Here is a 27,910-nt window from a genome sequence, read left to right as displayed (position 1 = left end):
AATCAAGAAGGAAACAGCTTCTCGTGTATCTATTTGCAGACTCTCTGTTGATGAGATTTTTTCTCTCTCTCCTCCTCCTCCTCCTCTTCTTCTTCCTCTTCCTCCACAGAATAACTTCCAATTCATTTTTGCCCTATTTTCCTCTGGAGCAGGGTGCATACTAGCATAGCGAAGGCATTATCTGGTTTAGGTCTAATCCCTATACCCAAGTGTTTTACAGCCAATGTAATTACATCTTCATAAGTCCCACAGTTTAAACCGTGCTGCCGCTGCCGATGCTCGGTTCCTCCTGTTCTTTTCCATTTCCAAGTTCCCCTCCAGTGTCACCCCTCCCCTTCTTCTATCAGAGGTGCAGTTTCTGAAGATAACAATCAAAGGTCAAACCGTGTTCTGCACACCAGTGAAACAAATTAACAGCTGAAATGTGTTCTTCTTTTGGAGATCTTGCAGATACAGGGAGGGGCCTCTTTCTCTCTGTTCTTGCCCACTGTAAATCCAGAAGCCGTGGAAGCGCCTTGCCATGCAAACAGCAGCTGTGACATTTGCATTGCCGTGTTTTCATTCGCAGCCCTATAGCTGTATGTTTAAGCACCTGCACCAGCCGGAGGAAAGTGTGCAGGGGACCACCCAGATACAGCCGCCACTAAATCGTATGCATTCACGGACTAGAACGAGGGGCTGTAAAGAAAGTGGAGGATTTTCATTTCCTTTCCTTCCCATGCTCATCCATTTTTCATACCCATAACAAATCGACCTTCACACCTTCCACTTTGCAGCTACCGCCCACTTTACTTATGCACTTTCTTATTTTCTATTTTCTCTTCCCAACCATCTCACACCCCTCACACCTTCCCTTCGTTTACACGTCACTTTCTCTCTCACCCCCCATCCCTTCTCTCTCCATCTTCCTGTGTCATTCGATTTCCTTTGTCCACTCGTCCTTCACTCCTTGCTGCTATTCATCCCGTCCTCCATCCTTCGTGCTCTCCGGGGGTCTGTGGCAGTGATAATGAAGCGCGTAGTTAACAGATATTAGCTCATTGGCAGTGGATTCATTAGACAGAGCCAAGGCTTATGGTGATTATTTACCCATAGAGGAGGGGCCACCGGATCAGTACCACGCTCTGTGTCAGCAGCCACAGGCTTCTTTGAAGTCACACTACTGTCTCTCTCTCACACTTCTCCTCTCCCAGGGTTTTTCTCATTCCGTCTGAGCACCTCTCCCTTCACATTTCTTCTTCTCCCTTTTATTTCCCCCTCTCTCCCTGTCATTAGACACCCACAATACGTATCTGCATTCTCTCCCTCTCCCTCTCTTTCTCTATCTCTCTTCACCGCCCCCATTCACCCAATGGTAATTATGGAAAAATCTGTAATAGTGCTCAGAGGAGCTGATAATACCTTTAGCTTAATTAAAGACATTTATGGGATGTAAAGACATGTAGCCCAGGGGTTGCTGTGCACCCACACTAACCCAAACTCTTTATTTCTCGCTTTTTCATCTCCCTCAATCCCTCGCTTTCTGCTATTCTTATCATTTTCTCTGTTTCACACACACATTGTGATACACGCGAGTGCGTGCCCATTCGCTTTGTCAAACCAAGTGTTGGGGTCAGAAGTTCTGTAACTAATTGCCCAGAAGTTCTGCTCTGAAATGTTGTAAAACATCATGGTAATATTCTATGTAGTTTATCAGCCTCGAGCACACGCATGCGATGGCAGTAATGACAGCCTTTTTCCTGTCGATTATCCCAATGTTGCCACATCCTGTTGGGCTGAGAGATGCACAGCAGACTTGTTAACATGTCAGTCAGGGACACCAGTAATACTGCAGGAAAGTGAACAATACTCAATGATCTGGAGCGCTCTTAGAAAGGTCACAGTGTTGGAGCGACAGCTGGTGCAGCAAGAGTCTGGTTTTTCTGCTTTCAGTGTGTGATGGAGTCTGGTTTTCTCACCTTTATTCTCGTTTCCTCCTTTGCGGTGTCTTCCTCTCACACTGACACCCCAGGTATGAAATACTTTGTGAGTCTTAGAAATATCTATTTTTTACTGTGCTTGAAACTGATCGTGCAGGCAGGGGAGCCTACATTTCACGGCTAATGTTGCTTTTTAAGTGCAAACATGATTGAAGCTGTTTCCTTGATGGTAAATGACGAGTCATGCACAGTTCCTCCGTATCCCAGGTGGTCAGTGTGAGAAGTTAAGACGAAGAACACCTTGTGTTCTTGAGTGATTTTTGTTCTTCTCTTCTGACATCTGCTACAATTTATTGTCTTTAAATCGACCCAGACAATCTTTAAAGAACACGTTCAAAGGTTTTTTCATGTCTGTCCTTAAAGTAGCACTGTGTCGTTTTGGAGGAGAAATTCTAACTTTTGATTTTTAAAATATTAATGAGGTAATGAGTCAAACTCAGAAATATTATTTTTTTCCCTAAATGAATAAACAAGCTGCTCTCGGAGGAAAATAAGGTCCCCAGAACACCGTTTGACACTAGAAAGGTGGCAGGGTCCACCAAATATAAAACGTTTATTAATTATTGAATCAGTTTATTTGGTGTTAAAATGTTACATACTGCAGCTTTAAACGACACTTGCGTGCCAGTTTGTTCACTGAGAAGTTATTAGTTGTTGTAAGTCCTCCTCCTGTCTGCTGCAAAGAAACTGATTGCTGTAAGACAAAACTTTCAAAAAGTATATCTTCCATTCTGAAAGGGCATTATAGATGCATTTGAAGTTGATATGATGTTTAAGTTGTCTGCGTCTGATACAAACAGAGTGGTCGTCTACCAGTCTTTCTAATACAATATTCTCTCTCTTGTCACTATCCATCTGCTGCAGCTCAGCAAATAAACTTTACCCAGCGAAACAGAAAGAGGGAATTTGACACTAAAAAGACTGTAACTGTGGAAGATGCCTATTAGATCTGACCGACACAGACTGCTGAAGCCTCGTATTATCTTCAGCAAAAGTCCAGAAGTCATTTTTACACAGAAATAGGAATGTGGATTTCGTCAACCAACACTTAGATTGAAAGTGCTCTGAAAAGAGATCTCTTTTTCTGTCCAGAAGGAACAATTGGAGTAACCCTTTCCATGCACACTTTAGCAAAATTGCTTAATTTCAATGGCCTAAATAATTAACCTGTTATAATGCTTTTTATCCTCTCCCCCTCAGATGAGGTGTTGGTGGCAAGAGAGGGCGAGCCTACCACCTTGATCTGTGCTGATAAAACAGTCAGGGGTGCTGTAGCCATTAACTGGATGGTGAAGTCATCTGGTGCGGATGAATGGAAACTGGTTCTCTCAGCCAATGAAAGGACAGAGTTGTCTGGTGGTGCCTCGAAGGCATCCATGCGTTTGACTGATCCAAACTTTAGAGACACCGGGGTTTTCTCTCTGTTCTTTCTTCCCAAAATGAAGGACGGCGGCTTCTACTCATGCTTGATAAAGCAACAAGAGAGGAAACTGAAGGAGAGGATTATCCTCTTAGCTATCCTCGAAGGTAGAAAAATCAACAGGGTATATGTGAGGTGCTCACACTATACAAAGTGACTAAGTGCATTAACTCAAGTGGTGCACTGACGTATAGTTTTGTGGTACTTGTACTTTACATGTATTTTAGTTTTTATGGGAAATTGTAAGAGGGAAGTTGCAATTACAGTTACAGTTAATATTTTACATCCAAATCACAAAACCAGCTAATTAAAAGTTGGATTTTTATAGATGAAATGAAAAGTTTATGAATGATTCAGTCAATCACCATAATAATTGAAGAATCTTAAAAAAAAGAAGGGACTGAGATTTTGTTGTTTTTCTTCTTTACAAACAAAACAAGACATTACAAGATGTAATCTTGTGGTTATTTACTATTTCTGATATATTATAAATTATCTTCTAACAATCAATTTATTGAGAACTAACCTCACATATACCCTATATGTGAGATGCTCACGCTAGTACAAAGTGACTAAGTGCATTAACTCAAGTGGTGCACTGACGTATAGTTCTGTGGTACTTGTACTTTACATGTATTTTTTATTAACTTTCTATTAACTTTTCAGAATTAACATGTCATATAGCTTCTGTAAATTGTCTTGAAAATGATCATTTTATGGTAAGATTATCATTTTCACCACATTTTACTGAAACACAATCCCAAGTGACAGTAATACGGCCTACATAACACTCACATTACATTCTAGTTCTCCACTTTTAATACATTTAATATTTATGAAATAAAGATCCAATGCAGTGCTGGACATCGATCGTGTACGGCAACACAACTGGGGAAAACACACATAGGACTGCAGTGCAATAATGGAAATCAGCTTATCAATATGATGTTGTATAAATGAGATCAAACCTAGGTAATGGATACTTTCACTATTGACACTTTAAGTATATTTTAAATATATTTTGCTTCTCTGCTTGTACAATTGTAACATTTTAAAATGCCAGACTTTTACTTGTAATGGAATACATTGGCGCTTTCTGACCCCTGATTTCCTGTTTCCTCCATCATCTCCAGTCACTGTTGTCCCCGCTGCACCCATTCCACAGCTCAGCACCCTGGCACTGATTGCCAGTGTGAATCCTGACTCTGCAGTCACCAAGATCACCTGGGAAGCGCCTGGAGGTATTTCCATGAAGAGCGAGAAAAAGCCAAACACAGGCACAGTGGCCAAACTTCCACTGCTCCAGATCAGTGACGGCGGGGCTTACGTCTGTTTGGTTCACCCGCAGGGTGACAGCAGTAGGGCTCCCTTCCCCTTCAACGTGGACGTGACAGTTGATGGTGAGACTGGTTTGAGAGAGAAAAGAGCAGCATTGAGGAGTAGAAAACATTTGTTGTTGCTTCTCTTGATGGTTTGAGTGGGCATCAGTGCCAGAAGCTCCAGCAGCGGCATTATTTATTTAAGCATCCTGTAGCAACAGTTCTTCAAAGTATTTACTTTAACAGACCAGTTTCAAAAGTCTACTGTACATCTGGAGAATTCATCCAGTCCTCCTGTGAATATTATAGTTGCTACATTTATGTATTATTCATCATTTATCCCCCCCTCCCCTTCCTGCTTCCCTTCTCTCCACAGCTGACAATGTGGCCTCATTCACCAATATAACACATGGTGAGTGACTTTGTAACACAGGCAGTCTGAAAGTCCTGTGTCAGCAGCTTGCTAATCAGGCAGAGCAGAATGCAAGAGCGACTGAAGAAGTAACTCTCAGCCTATAAGAACGTAATCCCTATTGTTGGAGGAATTTTCCCCCTATCTCCATTTCCCTCCTCTCTTACTTACTATTCTGTTTACTCTCCCGTCTTCACCTCACTCTTCATTCAGCCTCTGTTTATTCTGAATTCCCTGTCGATATGTCTGCTGGCACTGTTATGTCTTCATGTCTGTCTGTACTCCATCTTCCTCTGTTTATCTGTTTTAACATCCTGCTTTCTCTCGTCTTTCTCCCTTTATTGCCTAAAGCCCCTTTGATCTCCACCGCCACTCAGGCGCACACGTCCTTCACCTTAACCTGTCCTGCTGTCCAGGGGGACTACGTCTTACTGCACTGGCAACCTCCAGATACCAGGAAGCGGACTAACATGAAGCTGGTGTACCAGTACGACCGGTGGAGGGGTTCCACCTTGTTGACCGAGCAAAGCAAGAAACTCCAGCTTGCCGGCCCTCCCTACAACGCAGAGGCTGGGAGCTTCTCTTTTCTACTCACACCTGGGTGGAAGGATGGCGGTCTTTATGCCTGTGATGTGTTTCTCAATGGCAATGCCTTCAGCCAGCGGACCCGTCTCAGCGTGCTGAAAGGTACAGATCAGTGTGAGAAGAGGAGAAGGAGGAAGTGGTGTCACTGAAATAATAACCTCACATATAAGGGATAAAAAAAACAACATACAATAAAAGATATTCCCTCATTTGGTATTTTGATATTAAGATATATCATTAGGGTTGATGTGTCATGACTGTAACATATCACTCATAGCATTATCAAACTCATTGAATCACTGAAGGTATGAGCTAGCTGGACGTATGTGCAGTCACTGACATTTAGCAAAATAAACATATTTGCTTTCTTGCAAGACTCTTAACACTCTCATGTATGTGCTGTAATATTGTCAGGTTACGCCCAAACAGAATACGTTTGTGCAACATGCTGTGTGCGACTATCCCAGAAATAGTGTCTGTCATTGTTCCAGACGACCACACTAGAAGAAAAGCCTGTTGTCATAGAGAGCGGAGGCGTGATCTTGTATAAATATGCAGATAATGGCACACAAATTTAAGACAGTCTCCTCTGGAAAAACGTTCATAGTGTTGAACTCAGTTGTTCTCATGAAACATTAAATGAATAGTTGTGCCAAGATTGAAAAAAGAGCGCTGGAGACAGAAGTTCAAACCTGGCTCCTCTCTCACCTCTGCACAGCTGGACAATCGTGGCATGAAGTGGGTGTGAGTGTCAGATTGCTGGTTTCGGAAAGCCAGCAATCCACCGTCGTCCAACTAGCACTTCTGAAGAAGCACACTGGCAGCTTAAAGACCAGAAGCAGCTTTAGCCCGGCTGCCTCCAAAGTTCAAAAGCACGCCTACAAGCACCTCCGAAGGTCACTAATGAGCGGCTTGTGTCTTGTTTGTTGAATTGGTACACAATTAGACATGTAAAAACAACCACTTGAGATTTTCTTGGGGAACTATTTTCTTGACAAACCTCCTCCTGGTATCTCCACTGGTTGTCTAGCAACCTCATGTCAAGCCTCCTGTTGATCACAGAGGAGCCTAAAAAAAGAAGGAAGGGTCATTATGTCACTGAAATTGCGTCACACTAAACTCAAACACACTTCAAGAGTAGGTTGACCACTGATTTTTGACATTGACATTTGACAATTGACATCGCTGATTATGTTGTCAATAAAAAGGGTAAGTTTTGATTGATTTTCACTGATTAGACTTAACTGACAATGCGAACAGGAGTCTTTCCTACACAAAGTTGTGGAGCGAACAACGCGTCTATAAAAAGAACAGTCGTTTACCTCGTCCCGGAATTTGTTTTCTTTCATTTTCTTCAGGCATTTCTTCATCTGAAGTCATTTGACGTACTGTAGATATGTTGGGCTTTACTGTATTTATCCTATTGACTCCAGAACAGCTGTCACCACAGTCTGGCCCCAGATAGATTGGTGACATAATGACCCTTCCTTCTTTTTTCGGTTCCTTGTTGATCACAGGGAAGTGGCTGCAACATTAATCATCTTGAAACCACAACTTGTCATTTTCCTATAAGACCCAGCATGTTAACTGGTGAGCTTTAGACATGTTTGACATTGGACAGAGCCAGGATAGCTGTTTCTGTCCGTTTCCGGTATTTATGCTAAGCTAAGCTAATAGCCTTCTGGCTCCAGCTCCATACTTAAGGTACAAACATGAGACTGGTATCGATCTTCTCATCACTCCTGTAATCTAAACACAAAGACAACTTAAGAGGCCGAGGTTGACACAGTGAATATTGACACCTCCCTGTAGTATTTGCCTTGTTTGCGTGTCGTATAATAATAGACACCGAATTCTTACCTTCTGTCACTGCATTGTTCTCATAGATCATGCACTGTGAGACAAACACGATGAAGATTTCCTACAGCTATTGGTAAAATGTCACATCATTATAGAATACATTCACGATACTACTCGTGAAAAGGAACATTCACTCGATTCATATATTTAAAGAGAAAAAATTGAGCAGTAGACCTGTTGATTTTTGTGAGCGAGCCTTGGGCAGGTTTCAACCTTTGCAGAAAAAAAAAAGCAGAATACATTTGCACCTCACCCCTCACACACATACACACACATACACACACACACAAAACCCAACAAACACGCGTACAGATAAGACGCTCTGTCATGGCGGCCTTGGAAGGCTTTACTAATCACAGTCCCACTGGCATCCATCACGGCTGCCCAGACGTGACCAGCCGATCAGTCACTGTCACTGTCATCCCGCTTCACACATCTGCATCCCTCGCTCGCGCACACACATGCACATCCACCCACGCACCAATCATGTGACGCATATATTTTTACCCCACCTCATTATAAGTATCATTATGTATGATTATACCTGCTGCCCTCCCTCGAAGGCTGGAGGTGGCCCACACTGATCACACTAATCAAGGCTGAAATGTGTGTGTTTTGATGCGTGTGTGCAGGTCTGTGGAGCTTGATTACACCCAGATGGATTCTCATTTCTGTTTGATGAGACACTAAGCATCAGTCACAGTCAACCAATGCATTAGCAGCAAATCACTTTAATGAATATATATTATTTTGACCCCTCTCCCGATTGTTCTTTGTTTTTCATATCACTTTTCCTTTACCCCATTACTCTCTATCCGTCCTTGGCCTTTTCTGTATTCACACACTACCCTTTAACTCACCTTCTCATCCCGTCTCGCTCCTTTCTCCTCCCTTATACCTGTCGTTTTCACTTACTCATCTTTCCCCTTGGTTTCTTTTGTTTCTTCCTTCTTTAACATTTTCCCTCCCACGCTCCTCTCCCTTCCCCTCTGCATCACATCTACAGTTAAAGCCAGCTACTCCTCCTCAAAGCTGCAGTTGGGGTGCCTGTACTCGGAGCTGTCCCAGGTCCAAAGTGCCAAGTGGACGTACCAGAACAAGAGTCACCAGCTGCGCTCGGAAGCCAACGGCCTTGGCAGCATCAGCACCTCTCTGCCCTTGCCAATCACCTCTGACACAGCCGGGAACTACACCTGCACCCTGCAACTGAAAAATGGGCAGACCGTCCAGGCAATGCAAGCTGTAACACTGCCCCATGAAGGTGGGAGGAATGGTATGGTATCACAAACACTGGTCTGTTTTCTGATTTTCTTCATCAACAGTATATTATGAGCACAGGAGTCCTGGCAGACTTCCTGTCAACTCAGTTGAGATAATGAATCATGAATGTGGATGATTCTCAAGTATGTGCTCCGTGAAGCGTTCTGCTGTGCGTTCAAGCCAAGCTCAGGTCAATTCATCTGCCAGCCAGCGCCTGGTTTACAGCGGGGAAAGCTCCTGACAGATACCATATGTTGTGGTTTTTAATGTAGTTAAAGAGGTCAAAGGTTAAGACTTCTGTGTAACAAGAAGTTGTGATTTGCAGATAATATGCAGCAGGATAACTGAGTCCATTTATATGCCCATGTTTCATAAGAATCCACCAGAGCTCTAATACTCTGCTTAGCTTCCTCTTCTGCTATAAAATATAAAACATAGTAGCTATCGCTTTTCTCATTACACTCACCCTGCTGATATGCGAATATAAGAAGACAGGACCTTAGGACATCTCTCCCCACCAAAACTAAATTATTCAGGCTTATTGTATTGGTGGCTGTGGGGGAGCGCAGGAGGATGTGACAGTTGAATGGATCCCTTAGCAGAGATGAGTTCAATCCCCCGTACCCCGATACATCACTGGGGCTGAGCGGCCCAGAGCTCATCATGATGCACGCTACTGGTATGGCCGTAAGAGTAATGGACACGGAGGAAAGAAAGAGAGGGTGATAAAGACAGCGAGGGGAATGGAGGAGGCAAGATTTTGCCTGATTGGAGAAGTGGGATTAGAAAAAATCTATGCTCTCGCTGGCCACATTATTGGTACTTATACAATAAATTGCAATGCAGTGCAACAGCTCTGCCACATATTTTGACTTTCATGAGGCTCATTAATGGAATATAGCAAAGTACATTTACTCAATTATTGTATTTGAGTACAATTTTGAGGTACTTGTATTTTCCATTTTCTGCTACTTCATGCCTCTACTACATTTTGTAGGCTAATTCAGAATTTTTTACTACTACACTTCACTTACAAGTTACTTTGCAACCTGCATGCTGCATCAGAGCAAGAGTAACCTATGTTTAAGGAAACGTATTGTGCTCATTTTCATAATATTCATAAATTAATTTGGGATTAGCACTAAAAAATAGGTTTAGATACTCAGATACTTACATCCGTTTACTTATGTTGTCCAATACTGCAGCACTGTATTCCCCCCTGTCTGAAACACTCTGTTTTAGTTCCTGTCTCTTTAAGGACCAAACTCCTGATTACCCAGTCTGTTCTGATTGGTCAGCTCAAGCACGCCTGAGCCATCGCAGCTGACAACAACACAGCAGCTGTGCTAAATGAATTCTTATGTGCCAAACTAGCCGCAAGACAGTAATTATGCAAATGTGCGACAAGGTGACATAGTGTGATGAATGGAGATTCATCAGAATTAAAGGCGGGACTGCTGGTGAGACTTTTCAGAAGCAGCGTTTTCTGTGGGAGAAAGGAGCGTCTTTTGCTGCAGACTTTGACCTTTTTAACTTTCAGGATTTTTTATATGCACAAGAACTGATATGAAATGCTGGATGAAAGGAAAACAAAAAAGCATTATAGTTCTTTACATCAATTTATTTAATCAGCAATAAGATTTTTAATTGGCATATCCGATACCATATTTGGCCAGGCCGATAACCGGTCAACCCATAGTAGCTATACAGTGTACATACATGTAAATATACAGTATGTATGATTTGTTTTTGAAACTAAAATTTTAAACAGACAACTTCAGCCCCTTCAGCGTTTCTACGTGGTTGCAAAGACACCTGGAACTCAGTTTTTTTAAGTGACACATCTGCCAGCAACACGAGACAAAACATGAGTTTATTTATTCATTTAGTCTATAATGGGGATGTGAAAGCAGATAGAAATTGTGCCAGCCTGCCAGTCAGCTTTCATTTTCCCAGGACATTTTCGAGCCCGGTGGTAGACAAAATTGCATAGTAAGAGCCAGGTTTATAAGAACCCAGTCTAAATGCTGATGATGTCATTATTCTTTAGACATTACATTGTGCAAACCGCATTTACTTCATGGTGATACATTCAAGAAGAAAACTTGTCTACTACTACTTAAAGGACATTTATTGGCAAAAAAGTACTTTTGATAAGTTAATTTAATATCATATTACTTTAAGACTTTTACTCAACTACTATTACTCTTCCTTAAGTATAACTTTTGGCTTTTTTTACAACTCAGATGAAACCTAAAATGGCCATCTTTTAGTAAAGGATTCCAAGAGGTGTTATCTATATGTTAATATTGAGGTCACAGTTAGTGGTGGTGTTGCATTACACTGTATCATATGGAAATGTCTTCTTGATATTCTGCCCCATATTTGCCAACTTTGAGAATTCAAAAATAGCGGGGGTTTGAAAAACTTGAATGTCAGATCATTTTCATTTTATTTTACTTACTCTTGGAAATCAACACAGAATAGTCTGCGCTTGAGTTTAAACGTTTGCAAATCTTTTCATTCATCCATAATTTTTGTCCATGCACCTTAGAGTCTCTGCACACAAATGCCCTGTATTTGTCAGCCTCTTGATGTGGATTGATGCAGTGTTACCCCTGTGATTGGCAGAAAAATCAAGGTGGCAGATTTTACAGTCCCCTTTTGCTTAAAACTTTAATCAAGAAACAAGAATTTTCCCCAGGGTGGCTGGAATTTATGTAAAAATGATTTCTCCTGTCGTTTTCTCTGTCTGTCTCTCACCAACTGAGTTGGATGACAGTACAGCAGAAAACAGGTTATTATGACTAAAAGGGGAATAAGTGTAAAACATTGTCATTAATTTGGGATAAATACAGGATATAGGCGGGTTGGCAAGAATGTTCTTCCCCGCTTCGAGTTTGTGAATGAGGCAGACAAAACATTAGAAACACCTCTCAATTCAGTGCAGTCAAGTTTGACACCACTGCAAACAAAAACATCCATATCGACAGTATCAATCAAAAGTGAAGCATTGGATTGCGTTAGATTTTTCAGATTTGTACCTCATAAAGTGGCCGCTGAGTGTATGTTGAGTGACAGGTGTCTGTCTAGTGTGTCATGAAGAATTCAGTCTGAGCAGAGTGAGAAATTCAAATAATGTGAGTGTTGGTTGACCTACATTTACACTGTTGATAAGTGACAGGTTGCACAAACTCTGCAATGGTGCAAGTGCTCAAACGCTCTTGGTTAATAATGAATAGTGTGAAAATAAGCAATGACAGTTTATTAAAAAAAACCCTGACGCTTTATAAATAGTTGTTGTGGATTGCAAGAGAGCTCCCAGACACTGTGAGATTTTGCAAAAAGTTAGTTTAAGAATGAACAAAAACAACTATATATATATATATGTAAGCAATTTGGTGATATCTTGTGCATCGTAAGCCAAATCTAAAGTATAGTGCCAGTGGTACAAGTACAAAAAACCCTGCATAATAGAATTCCTTTCACTGGTGGCACAGTTCAGAAAATCCAAAATTGAAGCAATCATTGTGTTCCACAGCACATAAAATACTTCAAATGTCAGGGATATTCTTCAATCATTTGCTACCCTGAGTTGGCCCATCATTTGCAAAGCATTCGAGCAGCTCTTTGGTCTCCTGCCCATCAGCCACCGTCTTCTACAATCGCGCTGATATGATTCACCTCCTACCTCATTTGAGATGAAAAAGGCAAGCTGGAGAGGAAGTGCCAATAGAGGGAAGGAAGAGGTGAGATAGAAGAAGATGAGAGAGAAAGGGGGAGAGAAAAAGACAGAAAGAGAGAAAGACTAGACAGTGAGAAAAGCAGTTCTGCCTCACTTCACTGCACTCAATTACCATAAATCATGGGCTAAAGCTGGCATGGAGAACAGTGCGGGTCAGTCTTCGGGTCAGAACTCACCACAATATTCCATTAGCAACCTCCACACATACTCACCAATCAATTACACCTCGCACAGCAAATAACGATTGATTTATTTTTAAGCTGGCTAAAAGCTGTGACACCAGGACTAAGGTGAGACCCAGGGGCCAATCCTTTCACAAACAAAATGTGTGAAAAGTTAATGAGATGCCTGAGTTGGCTTAACTTTAGCCAGGTTTCTGTCTTTCAGATCACCTCCAAAGCCACGGAGAGACACAGTATGATTTGTGCTGATTCCATAAAAACTCTGTTCTCCGTGGTACGTCTTTGTTTACTTCACATTTGTACTCCAAATAAGTCTGACAGAGCTGATTGCTCTGTGCTCCATGAAGAGTGATCAGGCAGCGAGAGAACACTTTTTCAGGTACGCTAAATTACAGCAGTCTCTGCGGAAACAAGTACCTCCCTCCTGCTTCTCTCGTCGCCCTGTGGCTGTGTTCCGCGAGGCTGATGTCATCCTCATTATGCAAACAAACCTGACAAGTTTGATAGCACGCGTGAGATCTTCCCACAAAATTTGACTGGTGCCACAGTGAGCAAATGGATGGCTTATGTAATGCTTGTTAAAATCATGCCTACGCTTTCTATCCACCTATTTCTCCAACGCTGCGTTGACATGGTTTGGCTGAGAGATGTGATGTATACATTGTTTGTCAGCTTGCCCAGAGGCAGCTTGTTGCCAGGATCAAATGTCATGGGAGAGTGCAGGCAAGCCTCGCTTGACTACATGCCACGTATATATTTAGATAATTAGACGGCGACTAGATGGGATTTGCAAAAAGTCAGATGAACCTAATCTGTATGGAAGGTGCATTTGGTGAGGCTTTGTGCAATGATCAGACAGCTTTTGGTCTCTTTGATACCAGTGCTTCTACTCCTCTTGGAAATGTTTTGAAATTGACAGCATCCATACTGGGGGTCTGTCAGATCGATGTCTGCTGAGGTGTCGTACAGACTATTCACTCTGTCTGACAGAGCCTCAATTTCCCCTCCTCCTCCACTGACTGCACCCATTGTCTGTGACTGACAGCAGCATGATGCAAAAACATGTAAGATGTTGAGGAAATCCTAACTGCAACATCTCTAGCTTGAAGAGTTCAAGTAATAGAAAAGGTTGCCCTCTCCTGACTTGAAAGTGGGGAAATACAGAAATAACTTCTCTTTACATCAGTCAGCCGCTCACACTCAAGGATCTACAAGTTTTACATTAGCACTTTTCTTGGAAACACTCATGCTTTCTCCCCTCTCTCACTTTTTTCTCTTTTGCAGAGAGTTTCAGTGTGACCACCCCCTCCCAGCTCCCTTCCCTCTCTGCCTTATTACTCCTCATGCCCCTGGTTGCCGCGACTGTCTGTGTGTTGCTATGGAGACAGAAACACATTTCTGATCGCAGTGAGTCTTCCGGCGTTTTCTCTTTTGACAGCTTTTCCTGTTCGTCCATCTTCGACCCCTGTCGGCTGCCACTGAGTGATGTGGGCCGTGACATCCTCTGGGGTTGTTGTAATGAATCTGCCCCCACCTCCTCCTCTCTCCCTGTGCATTTGAGTGTGTATATGTGGGTGTGCAACTCCTTCTCTCTCTCTCTCTCTCTCTCTCTCTCTCTCTCTCTCTCTCTCTCTCTCTCTCTCTCTCTCTTTCTGTGCTTAGGTATTGAGCAGTCTCTGTCTGTCCACTCGGGTGAAGCAGAGAACGTCTATGAAAATCCTGAGGATATCAGACAGGTGATGATTTACAGACGTTTCCAATAACTAATTATCCTCTGATGAGCTCCCCTCCTTCTTTTTTTGCCCTCATCATCGCCTTTGGTATTTTTTCACTCTTGCTCACCCTCCCCTACCTTCCCTTACTCATCTCTGTTGTACACTTTTTTTTTCTGTTTTCCCTCTGATTTCCACTATCCCCCCCCTCTCTGTCACTTGTTGTTCATTAAACCTGTTTTCTCTGCTCTCCTCCCTTCCCAACAGGCTCCTCCCGAGGGCTCAGTCTACATGGTGAGTTATTGTGTCGTCCCCTGCGCACACACACACACAGACGTGGTTGCACGTGTGTGCGTGTGTGAGGAGTTGTGATACACCAATGCATACAGACTCTCCCGCTCTGCATTGCTCCCTCCCTAAGCTGTCAGCAAATATGTCTTCCCTCACACTCACAGTCCTCTCCTCCGGCCCGTCAGCTCTCTCTCAGATAAACCCATCGCCTATCAGCTGTCACCCTTACATTAGTGGTATTAACAAATCAATCTCATTACACAGGCAGCAGAGGGGCATAAATCAGGCCTCTGTAGCATGGATCTGGCTCTTTATCATCCTCTTCTCTGTCCCACTCTTCCCCTGCCTCCCTACCCCGATTTCTCCTTACTGCCAGGATTTGAAGCCAAGAGGAGAGGATGATGTCTACGAGGAACTGGAGCGGTAAGCAAAAACCCTTGCATCACCTGTGTGTGCTTTTCTCTGTTGAACAGCTTTTTGTGAGTGTGTTTGTGTGTGTGTGTATGTGCGTGTGTGTGTGTGTGTGTGTGTGTGTGCGTGTGTGTGTGTGTACTGTCACTCATCTGCCCCTCACATTCTTCTCACACTCACCAATCACGCGGACCTGAACATTACTGTGACACAGTGGCATAATATCACGCCATGCACTGACAGGCAGCGCTCCTTCGCCCCTGTGTTGTTGTTGCGTGGGCTGTCTGTGTTTGTGTTTAAGGGAGAATAAAAGAGACTGGGGGACAGGAGATTTTTGTGCGAGTTTGTCTTTGTGCTCTGTTTTCAGATGCGAACGGTGTCAGAGCTGATCACCTACCCACATCTCATCCTCATCCAGCTGTCATATCCGCTCAGTTCCCAGCTGCAGCAGAGGGCCTTTATAAACAGCAGTAACAACTGTGTGTCAGAGCCGGGAAGTAAAGAGAAACTTCAGTGCTTAAGGGAAATGCAACTCAATAGTTTGAATGATTTGTGCATTCCTAGCTATTGCTCTTTATCATTGCTTTGTTACTGATTTGCTTTTAATGTTTTTGGGCTGCACATAGCGGAAAAGGTTTTCAAGTTTGACTCTAAACCGTTTGCCGAATGTGTGAAAGTTTGTATGTTACCTTGTTTTGCTTTTTCTTTTCTTGACGTCTTGTTTTATCTGTTATTTTATCAATGTGGACAGCTGTATTCATGGTCATTTTTAAATAAACAGTGTTGACTGTAATCTTGTCTTCTGTATTACTTCTAAGCACTTTCGCTTTTGAGAGTTTTGGTCAGTGCAGGCTTCCGTAGTGCTCACAGTGGAAGAATGGCCGGCTGGATGTGGCTCCGCTGTGTTTTAGGGCCTCATTTGCAACGAATTCACAAATCACCGGACCAACATCACCCTGGAGGGAGGGTAGGGATGTCTATAATGTTCTGCATATGTTTGAATACAGCCGACTGCGAAAACTGAACAGTAATTAATCTGTTAGCATCGATGTAGCTCCGGCTGCGTCCCGGAAGTGTCAGGTGTTTGTTATTGAAACCCCGCTGTCACTGCGCTGTACGGCCGGGTTGACTGCGAGTAAATGAATGAAATGACATGAACACGACTGTCTTTTCATGCTGGACGCATTTCTGTTTCACCAACGGGGTAAAAGCGAGTCCAACTGAAGCGTCATAAACTGTTTTCCTCAATGACATTAGCCTGGTTATGCTATCGCTAGGTGAAAGGAAACTTTGCGAAGACGGGCGGACAAAAATAAAAACTGAACAAAAACCAAATTATAAGTACAAGCAAACATGTGAACTTAAACAGAGCCACTGTAAAGACTGTGTAGTTTGAATATCTATCAATATGTTTATTAAATGTGCTACTAGATGTGCTACTAGCTAGCTAACGTTAGCTCTCTGAAAGACAGACGTTAGCATCGTTGCTCAAGATTTGAACAGTTGCTCTCACTTGTGGCAGGGATGGACCTACCAACCCAAGAGCCTAGAGAAGCACACAGACAGCATCCTCGGCTGGGTAAGTATTATCGTATGATTCATTTCACTGGACGTGAAGGATTTAGAAGTAAAGTCAAGTAAAAGTGTGTCTTTTCTCTACAGGCTTCAGCACTGTGGTCTCTGTCCTACTACAGCTCCCCTCTTCTTCTCTGCTATCTGTACAGAAAAGGTTGGTTTCATTAATTATGTTTGGTGGGAAACACAAGTAGACTTATCTCCCTCAACATCTACGTTTATCGATTAGTTGCTCAACTGAAAATTACTCGGCAACAGTTTTGATGAGTCATTTATCAGGAATAACAGCAAACACTCCCTGGTTCCAGCTGACACAAACAAAGAATTTCATTTTTATGTAGTGTTTAACAGTGGAAAACAGTTGATAACTTTGAGTACCAGTTTGATTATTTTATGTGCAATCTTGCCATAATATGATAATAACATGGGAAAATATCCAGATTAATATTGTGTTAATGATGCTGACCTCATTGCTCAGTCCTACACCCATGCAAACTATCCCAGCTTTGGGAGAAAAATGGTAAAAACACACCAAAGCCATGGTGCATACAGCAATGCTTAATCCTCTTTAAATGTGAGCATGCCATGTTTGAGTAGAAATCTTTCTCAGAGCGTTTGGCAGTAACATATGTCTAATTGCGTATATTTTCCAGATGACATTTCTCCTTCCATTAAGTAAGAAAAATTGCCCGTGTGAGGGCGTTCTTGGGAATTACTGTTCTTTTACAAGTGGGATTAATATAAAGTTAATCAACTGAATCATCCAGCAAGACTATGCATCAATAGAAATTAATTGCTTGAGGTTGTTTGCTACTCCTTAGTGTATAATTGAGCTTCTGATATTGATTTATGCATACAGCTGTCGGGTAGTTGTCAGACTGTGAATGTTTGTGTTGGTGCTTGTTAATGAGGCCCAAAGTCTAGCAGAGAAAGTGGGGGCTTATGTGGATGTCTGTGTCACTGTTGCTCTGTGTATTTTTAGGTTACATCTGCACCAGTAAGTTGGTTCCAGTAAGTCAGTATTTGGGAACAGTGCTGGTGTGTCTTCTCGGCGTGGCCTGCCTTAGAGGTGAGACTACAGATTTCAGCTGACAGGCAGAAAATGACTGATTTAAGTCTTTCATCTTCAGTTATCACACACATTTGCTGTATATGCTGCATGCCAATAAGATTTCATTAACATTGAGACAGTTGCACAAGGTCTAAACCTAAAAGGAATATTAAATACGACCGTGAGGCTTTGCAGCAAAGTGTGTTTTGTGCCTCATGTAAACTCCACTTACGTCTCCCATTGTTTTTGCTTTCTACTTACCTTTCCTCTTTCCTTGTCTCAAGGGTATGGGAGATGGAAAAACTCAGAGTATCTTCAGTTTATCTCCATTCTTGAAGAAGCCAAAAAGAATCACACACCAGCAAACAAGGTGAGGTCATGGCAACTTGAGTATTGAACAGCAAGATTTTGTTTTGCGGTCTGCACAAAGTTTTTGAAAAAAAAAGGGGGACAAAATAAATAATTACATTCCATCAGAACCTAACTCGAGGTACGACTTCTTATTTGTTTGTGCTTTCCATGTAGAAAAGAGTGAGGTGCTACGACTTTGACTTCTCGTACTGGCCTTTGGATTTCAGCTGGACAGAAGTCAGCAGTCCGTGAGTTCCTGCTTTTATATTTTACTTTATTTAAAGTGTCTGTGTGTTCACTACTATTCTATTCCCATCAGGGTCAGTACATTATAAATGAATTCATTCAAAGCACTGCGAAGTACATTGGCTTATTTGTTTTTATGTGTGCCTTTGACCCTTTGTGTGACAGGAAACAATCCAAGGCTGGTGTTTCTCTGCTAAAGCCAGAGCCCAGATTAAGAGGGGCTGCAGACAGTGTCCTCAATTCTGTGCGGACTCTACCATGCCACATCATCGGGTAAATGCACTTTATGCAGCACAAAGACACTGCATTTTCTTTTTTTGATCTACTGTCCCAGTAGGGCCGGGCAATAGATCTCCGTCATATGTTTATCTTGATATGAGACTATATATCATCTTAGAATTTTCGATATCTTTATCATGATATGGTATAAGTGTTTTCTCTTCCTGCTTTTGAAGGCTTCATTACAGTGCAGTGATGGAAAAAAAAATGTACCTTTACCCACTTATTCAGTATATCAACATTACTGATGATTATTTATCTAAAAATCACAGTGCGTTAATATTTTGTGAAAGTACCAATACTCACCCTTACAATTTTGTTGCAATATTGATTTCAGGTATTTGGTCAAAAATATCATAATATTTGATTTTGTCACCAAGTCCTAACATTTATGAAGTGTTGTAGAGGAGATTTTAAAATATGACAATACAGAGTTTGTATTGTGATATAGCCTAAATCAGGGGCGTCGCTAGGAGTGCAAAACATCTGGGGCTTTAGCCCCGCGCAGTGTTGCCTCAGTTACCCTGAAAAAGTAATCTGATTACTGATTACTCCTTAAAACTCATTCGAAGCTTGATAGTACTTTGTCGCCAGCACAGAGTGAACAACAAACCTTAATATTCTCATCTTTAGCTGAGAGGAACTCAAAATAATGACTGTATTTCCAGCTAGAAAACGTGCATCTCTCTCCTCCCTTCATTGTTGTGTGTGTTTGTGTCGCTGCGTGGTATTACACGTGAGTTGTGCTCGTGCTGAAATGTGACTTGTTGCAAACGTGACATCACTCCCCGAGTCAAGAGGAAAGCAGAAATATATATTTTTACTAAGGAAAAAACAATGATAAGTAACTTTAATCTGATTACTGGTTTGGAAATATTAACGTGTTAGATTGCTCGTTACTGAAAAAAGTGGTCAGATACCGGCATCACTGTGCAGAGAGTCTTTTTTAACGGGTCCTGGGAAATTTCGAAAATTTCGAAAATTGGGATTAAAGATGCAATTTCAACATAGTTTGAGAAGGAAAGGAAGGCCAATCGTTGGGTCCTCATCGTCATATTTTAATCACAAATAAAGCAAATTTTCCCTCACTAGGCCTACTGAGTAATGTTTACATTTAAGATATTATAGCCAAGACCTGCGCTGTGTGCATAGGCTATTAGGGCAGGTAAAACATTCCTTATTATAATTTCTTGGCTTCATTGTCTATCTGCATCAGGCCTACAGGAGGCTTTGTAGGGTGTTAAGAGACAAACATCGTCATTTAACATCGTCAATAAACCCACAAACGTAATACAAATCTGCAGCATTTAATGTAATAAACCCATCCATCCATCCATCCATTTTCATCCGCTTATCCGGGGCCGGGTCGCGGGGGCAGCTGCCTGAGCAGGGACACCCAGACTTCCCTCTCCCCGGACACTGCCTCCAGCTCTTCCAGGAGGACCCCAAGGGGTTCCCAGGCCAGCTGGGCGACATAGTCACACCAGCGTGTCCTGGGTCTTCCTCGGGGTCTCCTCCCGGAGGGACATGCCAGGAACACCTCCCGAGGGAGGCGTCCCGGGGGCATCCGAAACAGATGCCCGAGCCACCTCACCTGGCTCCTCTCGATGTGGAGGAGCAGCGGCTCTACTCCGAGCTCCTCCCGGGTGACAGAGCTCTTCACCCATCTCTAAGGGAGCGCCCTGCCACCCTGCAGAGGAAACTCATTTCGGCCGCTTGTATCCGGGATCTTATTCTTTCGGTCATGACTCAAAGTTCATGGCCATAGGTAATAAACCCACAAATGTAATACATTTTCCACAAGAGCCGCTGCCTACTACAAACGTAACACACGATTTCCCACACATGTAATAACTATTACGTCAATGATTTCTTTGTGGGGACGTGAAAATCTTTATTGTAATAACTTCCCACAAATGTAATAATACAATGAATAATGGTCGGGGTGGTTGTTGTTTGTTTGTTTACCTATACACCTACTAAAACTGACCATGGGTGCAAAATCCAGCTGATGACTCTCCGCTGTCACACAACGGATCCCCCGTGACCAAAGTGTCAGCTGGACTTCAGAAGAGCCGGAATTCAACACTACTAGAACGGCCATAAGTGGTCATTTGGACCGCTAGATTTAAACTCTATAATCTGTCAGGTAAATACCCAACTGAGTTATGAATGCATTCATTGTGTCATGATATTTTTTTTTACAAACGAAATAACGAATTAACACCAAAGTGTACATTTTAATTTCGTTTTTTAAATGTAGGCCTATATTTATCAATATTCATCGCACATTTTAAACCCTAATTATTGTATATTTACACATGATTTTAATAGAGAAAACAGAACAAGAAAATTAACTATTAAAAGTAATTTATTTGATTATGAAACATTTTATTTTAACACTTAATAATATATAATAAAATAATAATAATAATAATAATAATCGAAAAAGCTGGAAACGAAGTGATCTAAAACAAAGACAAACAAAGAGCCGTTGTGATCACTGGTCACAGTCTGCAGATTACCTCCGCTCTCCTCACAGTTACCACACGGGCTTGTGGCATTTCAAGTGTCCCACGTTTGGTTCCGTTTGCAGCTCTTTTGGACCGGTACTGCCTCGGTGTCTGTGTCAGCGAAGATGGCCAGTGGCCGCATCTTATTCAAGGAGCACCAGCAGCAGAAGAGCCCGGAGGAAAGTCCTGCAGCAGCTGGCAGAGGAGCTGAGGGCAGAATACATGGAGGGGAAAGCGGCCGCAGCAGTCGGCACAAGGTGGGCAGCAGCAGAAGCAACCACCGCAGCAGCAGACACAGACACGGAGGCAGTGCCGGTCCAAAAGAGCTGCAAACGGAACCAAACGTCGAACACGTGTATGGTAACTGTGAGGAGAGCGGAGGTAATCTGTGACCAGTGGCTACGGTGGCTCTTTTTTTGTTTTACATCAGCTTGTTTTCAGCTTTTTCGATTATTATTATTATTTTATCATATATTATTAAGTGTTAAAATAAAATGTTTCATAATCAAATAAGTTACTTTTAATAGTTAATTTTCTTGTTCCGAGTTTTCTCTATTAAAATCGTGTGTAATATGCAATAATTATGGTTTACTATGTGCGATGACATGAATGTTGATAAATGTATAATTAAACTTATTAAAATGTACACTTTGGTGTTATTTCGTTTTTTGTTTAAATATCATGACACAATGAATGCATTCATCACTCAGTTGTGTATTTACATGAGAGAATATAGGATTTAAATCCAGCGGTCCAAATGACCGCTTACGGCCGCATGTTGAATTCCGGCGCCTCTGAAGTCCAACTGACACTTTGGTCCAATCAGAAACATAATTTGACCGTATCTAACTCTAGGGTTGTGGAAAGCGCATTGTTATACCCTAACCAAGATATCAGTCATTAAGATTAATTGGATCAGATCTGACTGGAAAGAACCCGCCACAGTGGTAAACTGATTCAGTTCACCCGCCAGCACACAAACTCACCCGCATTTGGCTGGTGGCGGGTTTAATTTCCATCCCTGTTATAAACGCTGCAGTGGTACTAAACAGTAGGCTAATAGACGGCTCTGGTAATATCAGTGACGCATAGAGGGGGAAAGAATAACACTGATGTTGAATTTGCAACAAATTATTCGGACTCCGGTGACAATGTCGCATTTGAGGCTGCTGGCCGTTCGATATGCAGCCACATAAAAACCTTTCACCGTTAGACAATTGTATTTGATTATTATTATTTTTTTTTTTTTCAAAGCACAGAGATCCAGGGCTATTCCCAAAACATCCGGGGCTATAGCCCCGAATGCCCAGGTCTAACGACGCGCCTGGCCTAAATATATCATGAATCTAACATCGCCCAGCCCTTTATCACAGGGGATAGATACGACTCATTCGTAGTAGGTTTACAGTGCTTGTCCGATGTTGCTACAGTTTTGTCATGTCTGTATTTCCTCTCCAGCTTTCTTATAACCCACTCGTTTGGGAGGCGGATGCTTTACCCTGGCTCTGTAGGTTTACTGCAGAAAGCCATGAGACCTATGCTCCAGCAAGGCCAGGCTAGGTTAATAGAAGAGGTAAAAAAAAAAAAAAAAAAATCCAACACATTCCCAGTCTGACCATATTGGCTTCAATAAATACTGATCACCCTTCCCTGCTAATTTCACTAAATTTTTTCACAGTTTGATGGCCAAAGGAACAAGCTCGTGGCCTGCGATGGTAATGAGATCGACACAATGTTTGTGGATCGAAGGAGAGACGGGGGACAGAATGGCCAGACGCTGGTAAATGTCTGCGGAGATTTGTTGTTTTTTTGTGTTCATTCCTGTGGCTCATACCAGGGTTCAACAAAACTTGTGTCATCACATTGTGTTTAGCTGTTGAAATCTAAGAATTCTGCCACAGGTCATCTGCTGTGAAGGGAACGCAGGCTTCTATGAGGTGGGCTGCATGAACACACCACTGGAGGGTGAGGAATTGTTTTCATCATAGATTCTTTTATTCATTTTATTGTCACATTTGAATTACTGTTAAATAAAAAGTTAAATGTTTGTGCACACTGTAGGTGGCTACTCTGTTCTGGGCTGGAACCACCCTGGCTTTGGAGGCAGCACGGTAAGCAGCGCTGTCAGATTTACTACATTTAATCCTTAAACCAGTGTTAGTTTACAGTGTGTGCTGTGTTCTGAGCTTCAGATACAGTAGTCTTAACAAACAACACAATGTGAATAAAAGGCATGTTGAAATTCTGGTTCCAGTTGGGCAGTATTTCACAAGAGGGCAAGTACACTCCCATGGTGGATATTATCAGTGCTGAGGAATGAAACACTGTAAATCTGTTCAAACTGGGAGACGCAGGGTTTTTGTAGGTGGGTCGAGTATTACTGCGATGTTTAATAATGCATAGATATCGCTTTTTTTACTTGGATCTTTCTGCCAGGGAGTGCCATTCCCCCAGAATGAGGCCAACGCCATGGATGTAGTGATCCAGTTTGCAATACACAAACTGGGCTTCAAGATCAGCGATATTGTCGTATATGCCTGGTCCATAGGAGGGTTCACAGGTAGATGAAGACGAGAACGACACATGATGAGCACTTTTATATGCCATGAATGTAAATCGTGTTATTACGTCCTTCCTTTAAAGTTTTGTCCTTCACTTTGTGTATTTCCTTTCTTAGCCAGTTGGGCAGTGATGTCATACCCAGAGATCCAGTCAATAGTGTTGGACGCCTCCTTTGACGACCTCCTGCCTCTGGCCCTCAAAGTCATGCCTGACAGCTGGAGTGAGTCTACAAGTATAAAAGTTCTAAACACATTTTTTTGTCAGAACAGGCAGCTGTATTTAAACTGAATTATCTTCTCTCTTAGGGCCATTGGTACAACACACAGTTAGGCAGTACATGAATCTCAACAACGCTGAGCAGCTTCTCAAGTGAGTGGGACTATCTATTTTTAGTGACACTAATCATAAAAGTCAAAGTCTGCATCATTGAACATTACACAACATATTGGGGAGTAATTGCCTTTTTTTGGCGCAGCTCACATTGATGTCACTGATGATTAACACAACTCCTTCTCTTCCTCCAGATATCAGGGACCAGTCCTGCTCATCAGGAGGACCAGAGATGAGATCATCACCACAACGTGAGTCCCCCGCAGACCATATTACCATGTCTCAGGGCTGCACAGCATGGTGAAAGAATCTAATTGGGGATATTAGGATATGATTCACAATTGGTGGGAAGGATGATTACATTTTGCATCGCAATTTTCATTTTCACTGAAAAAAAAAACATTTAACAATGATCATGGTGTGACATTTGATTTAGTCTGTACCAATCGAAACATTTTCAAACATCTAGAAAAAAAGATTTGTAGACAAGGGCTTCTCTGAAAGCACTTTGATAATTTTTTATAATTTTGTTTTGCCTCATGTTACCTTTTATCAAAAAATTTCCATATTAGGATTGTGATAATATTTCAATTCATTGTGCAGCCCTAAAATGTCTCAATATAGCGTTTAAGTTTGCTTTCCATTGGGGGTTGGCGGTAACATGTGAATAATATCAGTAGAATGAATTTTGGTTGAAAGGAGGATGTTTGAGGTCATGAAAACCGTTCAGTTCAAATGTCAAAAAATTGGTTTTTTTGCACCTAATGTCAGACTGACACAATTATGATTCAACCACAGGTGTTTTTATTTTTGTAAGAAAACATTTTTCTTTTGCCTATACATCAAGAAACAGATTCTTTCTGCAATTAAAATGTAAACCTCTTCAAGTGATAACGTCTCTCGATCGCTTTAAGTGGGTGATTACATCTGCACTTCTTTTCCTTCATTTCTAATGCAGATGACCATCTGACTGACATTAATATACTATTAAATGAATACAAAGTAATGAAACAGCTTTGCTATTTACTAAAATGTATTGACTGTTTCAAAATGTTTTCATATTATTGTACAAATTATAGTACTGTGTATAGTTATTTCCTTTTGCGGCAAGTTTCACTGATGCATTTTTTGCAGGTTGACATTAGCGTTGAGTTTTTTTGAGAAAATGACCTTTTTTCTCATCACGGTTCCATTTTTCACGCGGCACCAGCCTTTAATAGCCACCTGGATGCAGACAGGTTGCTGCAAGGCAAAATGTCATGGGATTTAAGAAAAAAAGAAAAATCACTGTAGTTTTATTGTATGAGAAAAACCCTACATGAACACTTGTTGATGACTATAAGCAAATTATTTAAACAGCATTCGTATAGGGGTGATTCTGTACCAAGCATTTGATCCAAGTTAATCTCTATATAACTACTACTATATATCTACTGTTTAAAAACACAGTAAGTGGTGAGGGTCGAGTGCCCTGCTGATGCGATAGTGACATGTCACAGGACCACTGACACTATGATAAGGATATGTTGTACACTGTATTACAGGGGTCCAGAGGATGTCATGTCTAACAGAGGCAACGACCTCCTGCTCAAACTGCTACAGTTCAGGTTGGTGTCCTGATTTTCAAACGTCTAATCTCAATAGATTTATTGCTGGATATATGCTCACATATGTAAGTGGTGATGTAATTTTCCTGCCCAGGTACCCAAAGATAATGACAGATGAAGGGATCAGAGTTGTCAGACAATGGCTGGGATCCTCTACTCCATTAGAAGAAGGTACGTTAATGTTCACACCACTGTTTCAGTGTGTCAGAAACGTGGTGAACCTTTAGCACATTAGAATGAAACCTACTGTATTAAACGGAAGAAAAAATGTGCATGTCTACATTTAAGATTTAAAAACCTCAAATTGTGTGTAATGTCAGTTCACTCTTGCTCCTCAGCATCAGTGTACAGTGGCTACGAGGTGGACGATGACTGGTGTGTGTCTGTGCTGCAGTCGTATCAGGCAGACAGAGATGTTTTGTTTCCGTGGAGCGTTGGTAAGTCCCAACGTCCTTTCACAGTTATGATGTAAATAAACTGCACAAGGCACGACATTCATACATCCATACATACATACATAGGTGTATGCTTCAACATGTTCTCACGCACCCTTACTGTTACCAGGTGAGGATATGACTCTAGAGGGAAGGCGGCAGCTGGCTCTTTTCTTGGTAAGGAAATAATCTATTGTCTATGCACTCCAAGTGTACACTTGTTTCTCCTGTCTGGTTTGAGGGGAAGCCACCTGTTGTCTTTGTCTCGTCTCTTTGGAGTCGGGTTAAATGGAGAGTCTAATTTGCTTTTCTCAAAAAAACCCATTTTCTAGTTTAAACTTGGCTTACCTTCCCCCCCTCCCTCTGCAGAGAAGAAAAAAAACCACATCACAGCTATTCACCGACATCATTACCACTGAGGAACACTTTCCTGGTCGCCATAGTAACCAGCTCACCTGTGCTCTCAGGTTGACTGGTGTAATATATTTCACTGCGCTCAGCTTATTGAAGTCATTTAACATCAAACAACAGGAGTGCCATCAATTACAGCTAATGCTATGCTTTTCCTCCCTTGGTAATGCCTTCTGAATTAGGCTTTATTCACCTCCCCTGTAAACCCTTAAGAGATGGAAGAGATTTGTATGGCACAGAGCCATACAGACCGAAACTAATATAATCAAGTTCTGCACTTTTTGTTCATTGCCCTCCCACACCTCTCATTTTCCATTCCTCCTCCATCCCTGCTGCCTTTTTACATGTTTTTTCTCTCTCTCTCTCGTTGTCTTAGGCGCGGAAGTACATGCGAAACTTTGAGACAACACACTGCACTCCTCTCCCCGCCTCCGAGTTCCACCAACCCTGGAGACTGTAAAGAAAGGAAGAAAGGAAAGAAGGATGGATGGTTGACAGGAAACAAGCAGCAGAGGTTTTGGGTGACCTGTGGTCAGAGCGGGCTCCTGGCATGGTGTGAATGTATAACTGTGATTTTATTCCCGGAGTTTTTTCCAAGACAGATTTGTTGTCATGTATATTGTTGCTGTGGTGGCATCTGGAAAGATCTGGTCTAATACCCCCCTCTCCCGTCCCCTCCAACTCCATGCAAAAAGTTGTAAAATATTGGTAAATCTTTTGAGGTTAGTGGTGAGTCATACCTTTCAGTTCTTGTCACTTAAAGGGTGCATTTCATGTAAATACATAAGCCATCTCTTACTCCTTCCATTGTTCCTTCTTTGGCTGTGTTTTTAAAGATGTAATTAAAAATAGAAATACATTGCAGGGCTGTAACTAACAATTTTTTTCATTGTTGATTTAGCGCGATTATTTTTACAACTGGATAGTTGTTTTATTAAATGTCAGAAAAAGGTGAAAAATGTCAATCTGCATTTTACCAAGATGACGTCCTTAAATGTCTCGTTTTGTCCACAACCCAAAGATATTCAGTTTAAAATCCCATTTAAGAAGCTCGAGTCAGAATTAAAGATTCTTTTTTACACGATTTATACAGGTTATCAAAATAGTTGGCAATTAATTGTTGCAGCTCTAGTTCTAGTGCATGACTACAATTTAAATGATGGGAAAATACCTTAATTTTAATCAAATCTGAGGTATGTTGATTTTTAAAAATGCAGCCAAAGTTTAGTTTTTCAGGTTTATCCACTTTCTGTGGACAGTCTTTATGAACAAAGCTCTACGTTCTGCTTACGTGTTCTATTAAATATGCTGAATAAAATAAAATCTTTGACATAAAGATCTGAAATCATTTGTTCATTGCCTTAGTGCTCAACAA

At 41.8% G+C, this 27,910-nt stretch overlaps 2 protein-coding genes across 8 annotated transcripts; both read left to right on the top strand.

The window, feature by feature from the left end:
- Nucleotides 1-1,858: 1,858 nt before the first annotated feature.
- Nucleotides 1,859-15,969, top strand: g6fl (g6f-like). Of its 7 annotated transcripts, none has more exons than XM_030393266.1 (11): nt 1,859-2,011; nt 3,180-3,506; nt 4,533-4,799; nt 5,095-5,130; nt 5,344-5,817; nt 8,582-8,848; nt 14,047-14,169; nt 14,425-14,498; nt 14,742-14,768; nt 15,030-15,188; nt 15,544-15,711. In XM_030393266.1, the coding sequence occupies exons 1-10, from the start codon at nt 1,939-1,941 to the stop codon at nt 15,165-15,167; spliced, it is 1,806 nt and encodes a 601-aa protein (XP_030249126.1). In that variant the 5' UTR covers nt 1,859-1,938; the 3' UTR covers nt 15,168-15,188; nt 15,544-15,711. The 7 variants fall into 7 exon arrangements, with proteins under 7 accessions (XP_030249126.1, XP_030249125.1, XP_030249124.1 ...); XM_030393269.1 differs by having other exon boundaries at nt 1,860-2,011; nt 8,582-8,836; nt 15,142-15,188; nt 15,544-15,759; XM_030393268.1 differs by having other exon boundaries at nt 1,860-2,011; nt 15,142-15,188; nt 15,544-15,759.
- A 33-nt stretch (nt 15,970-16,002) lies between these two features.
- abhd16a (abhydrolase domain containing 16A, phospholipase) lies at nt 16,003-27,875 on the top strand. Its single transcript, XM_030393271.1, has 20 exons — nt 16,003-16,143; nt 16,699-16,755; nt 16,839-16,905; nt 17,734-17,820; nt 18,087-18,172; nt 18,328-18,401; nt 18,565-18,672; nt 22,650-22,764; nt 22,870-22,971; nt 23,093-23,156; nt 23,253-23,302; nt 23,628-23,751; nt 23,869-23,973; nt 24,059-24,122; nt 24,278-24,334; nt 25,628-25,690; nt 25,785-25,861; nt 26,029-26,127; nt 26,255-26,301; nt 26,912-27,875. Exons 1-20 carry the CDS (start codon nt 16,054-16,056, stop codon nt 26,993-26,995), a joined length of 1,620 nt encoding a protein of 539 aa, XP_030249131.1. The 5' UTR covers nt 16,003-16,053; the 3' UTR covers nt 26,996-27,875.
- The last annotated feature ends 35 nt before the right edge of the window (nt 27,876-27,910 follow it).

The sequence above is a fragment of the Sparus aurata genome, chromosome 17 (genome assembly GCF_900880675.1).
Source record: "Sparus aurata chromosome 17, fSpaAur1.1, whole genome shotgun sequence".
Taxonomy (NCBI): domain Eukaryota; kingdom Metazoa; phylum Chordata; class Actinopteri; order Spariformes; family Sparidae; genus Sparus; species Sparus aurata.
Note: the sequence above shows the minus strand (reverse complement) of the source record. Positions and strands in the feature narration are given on the sequence as shown.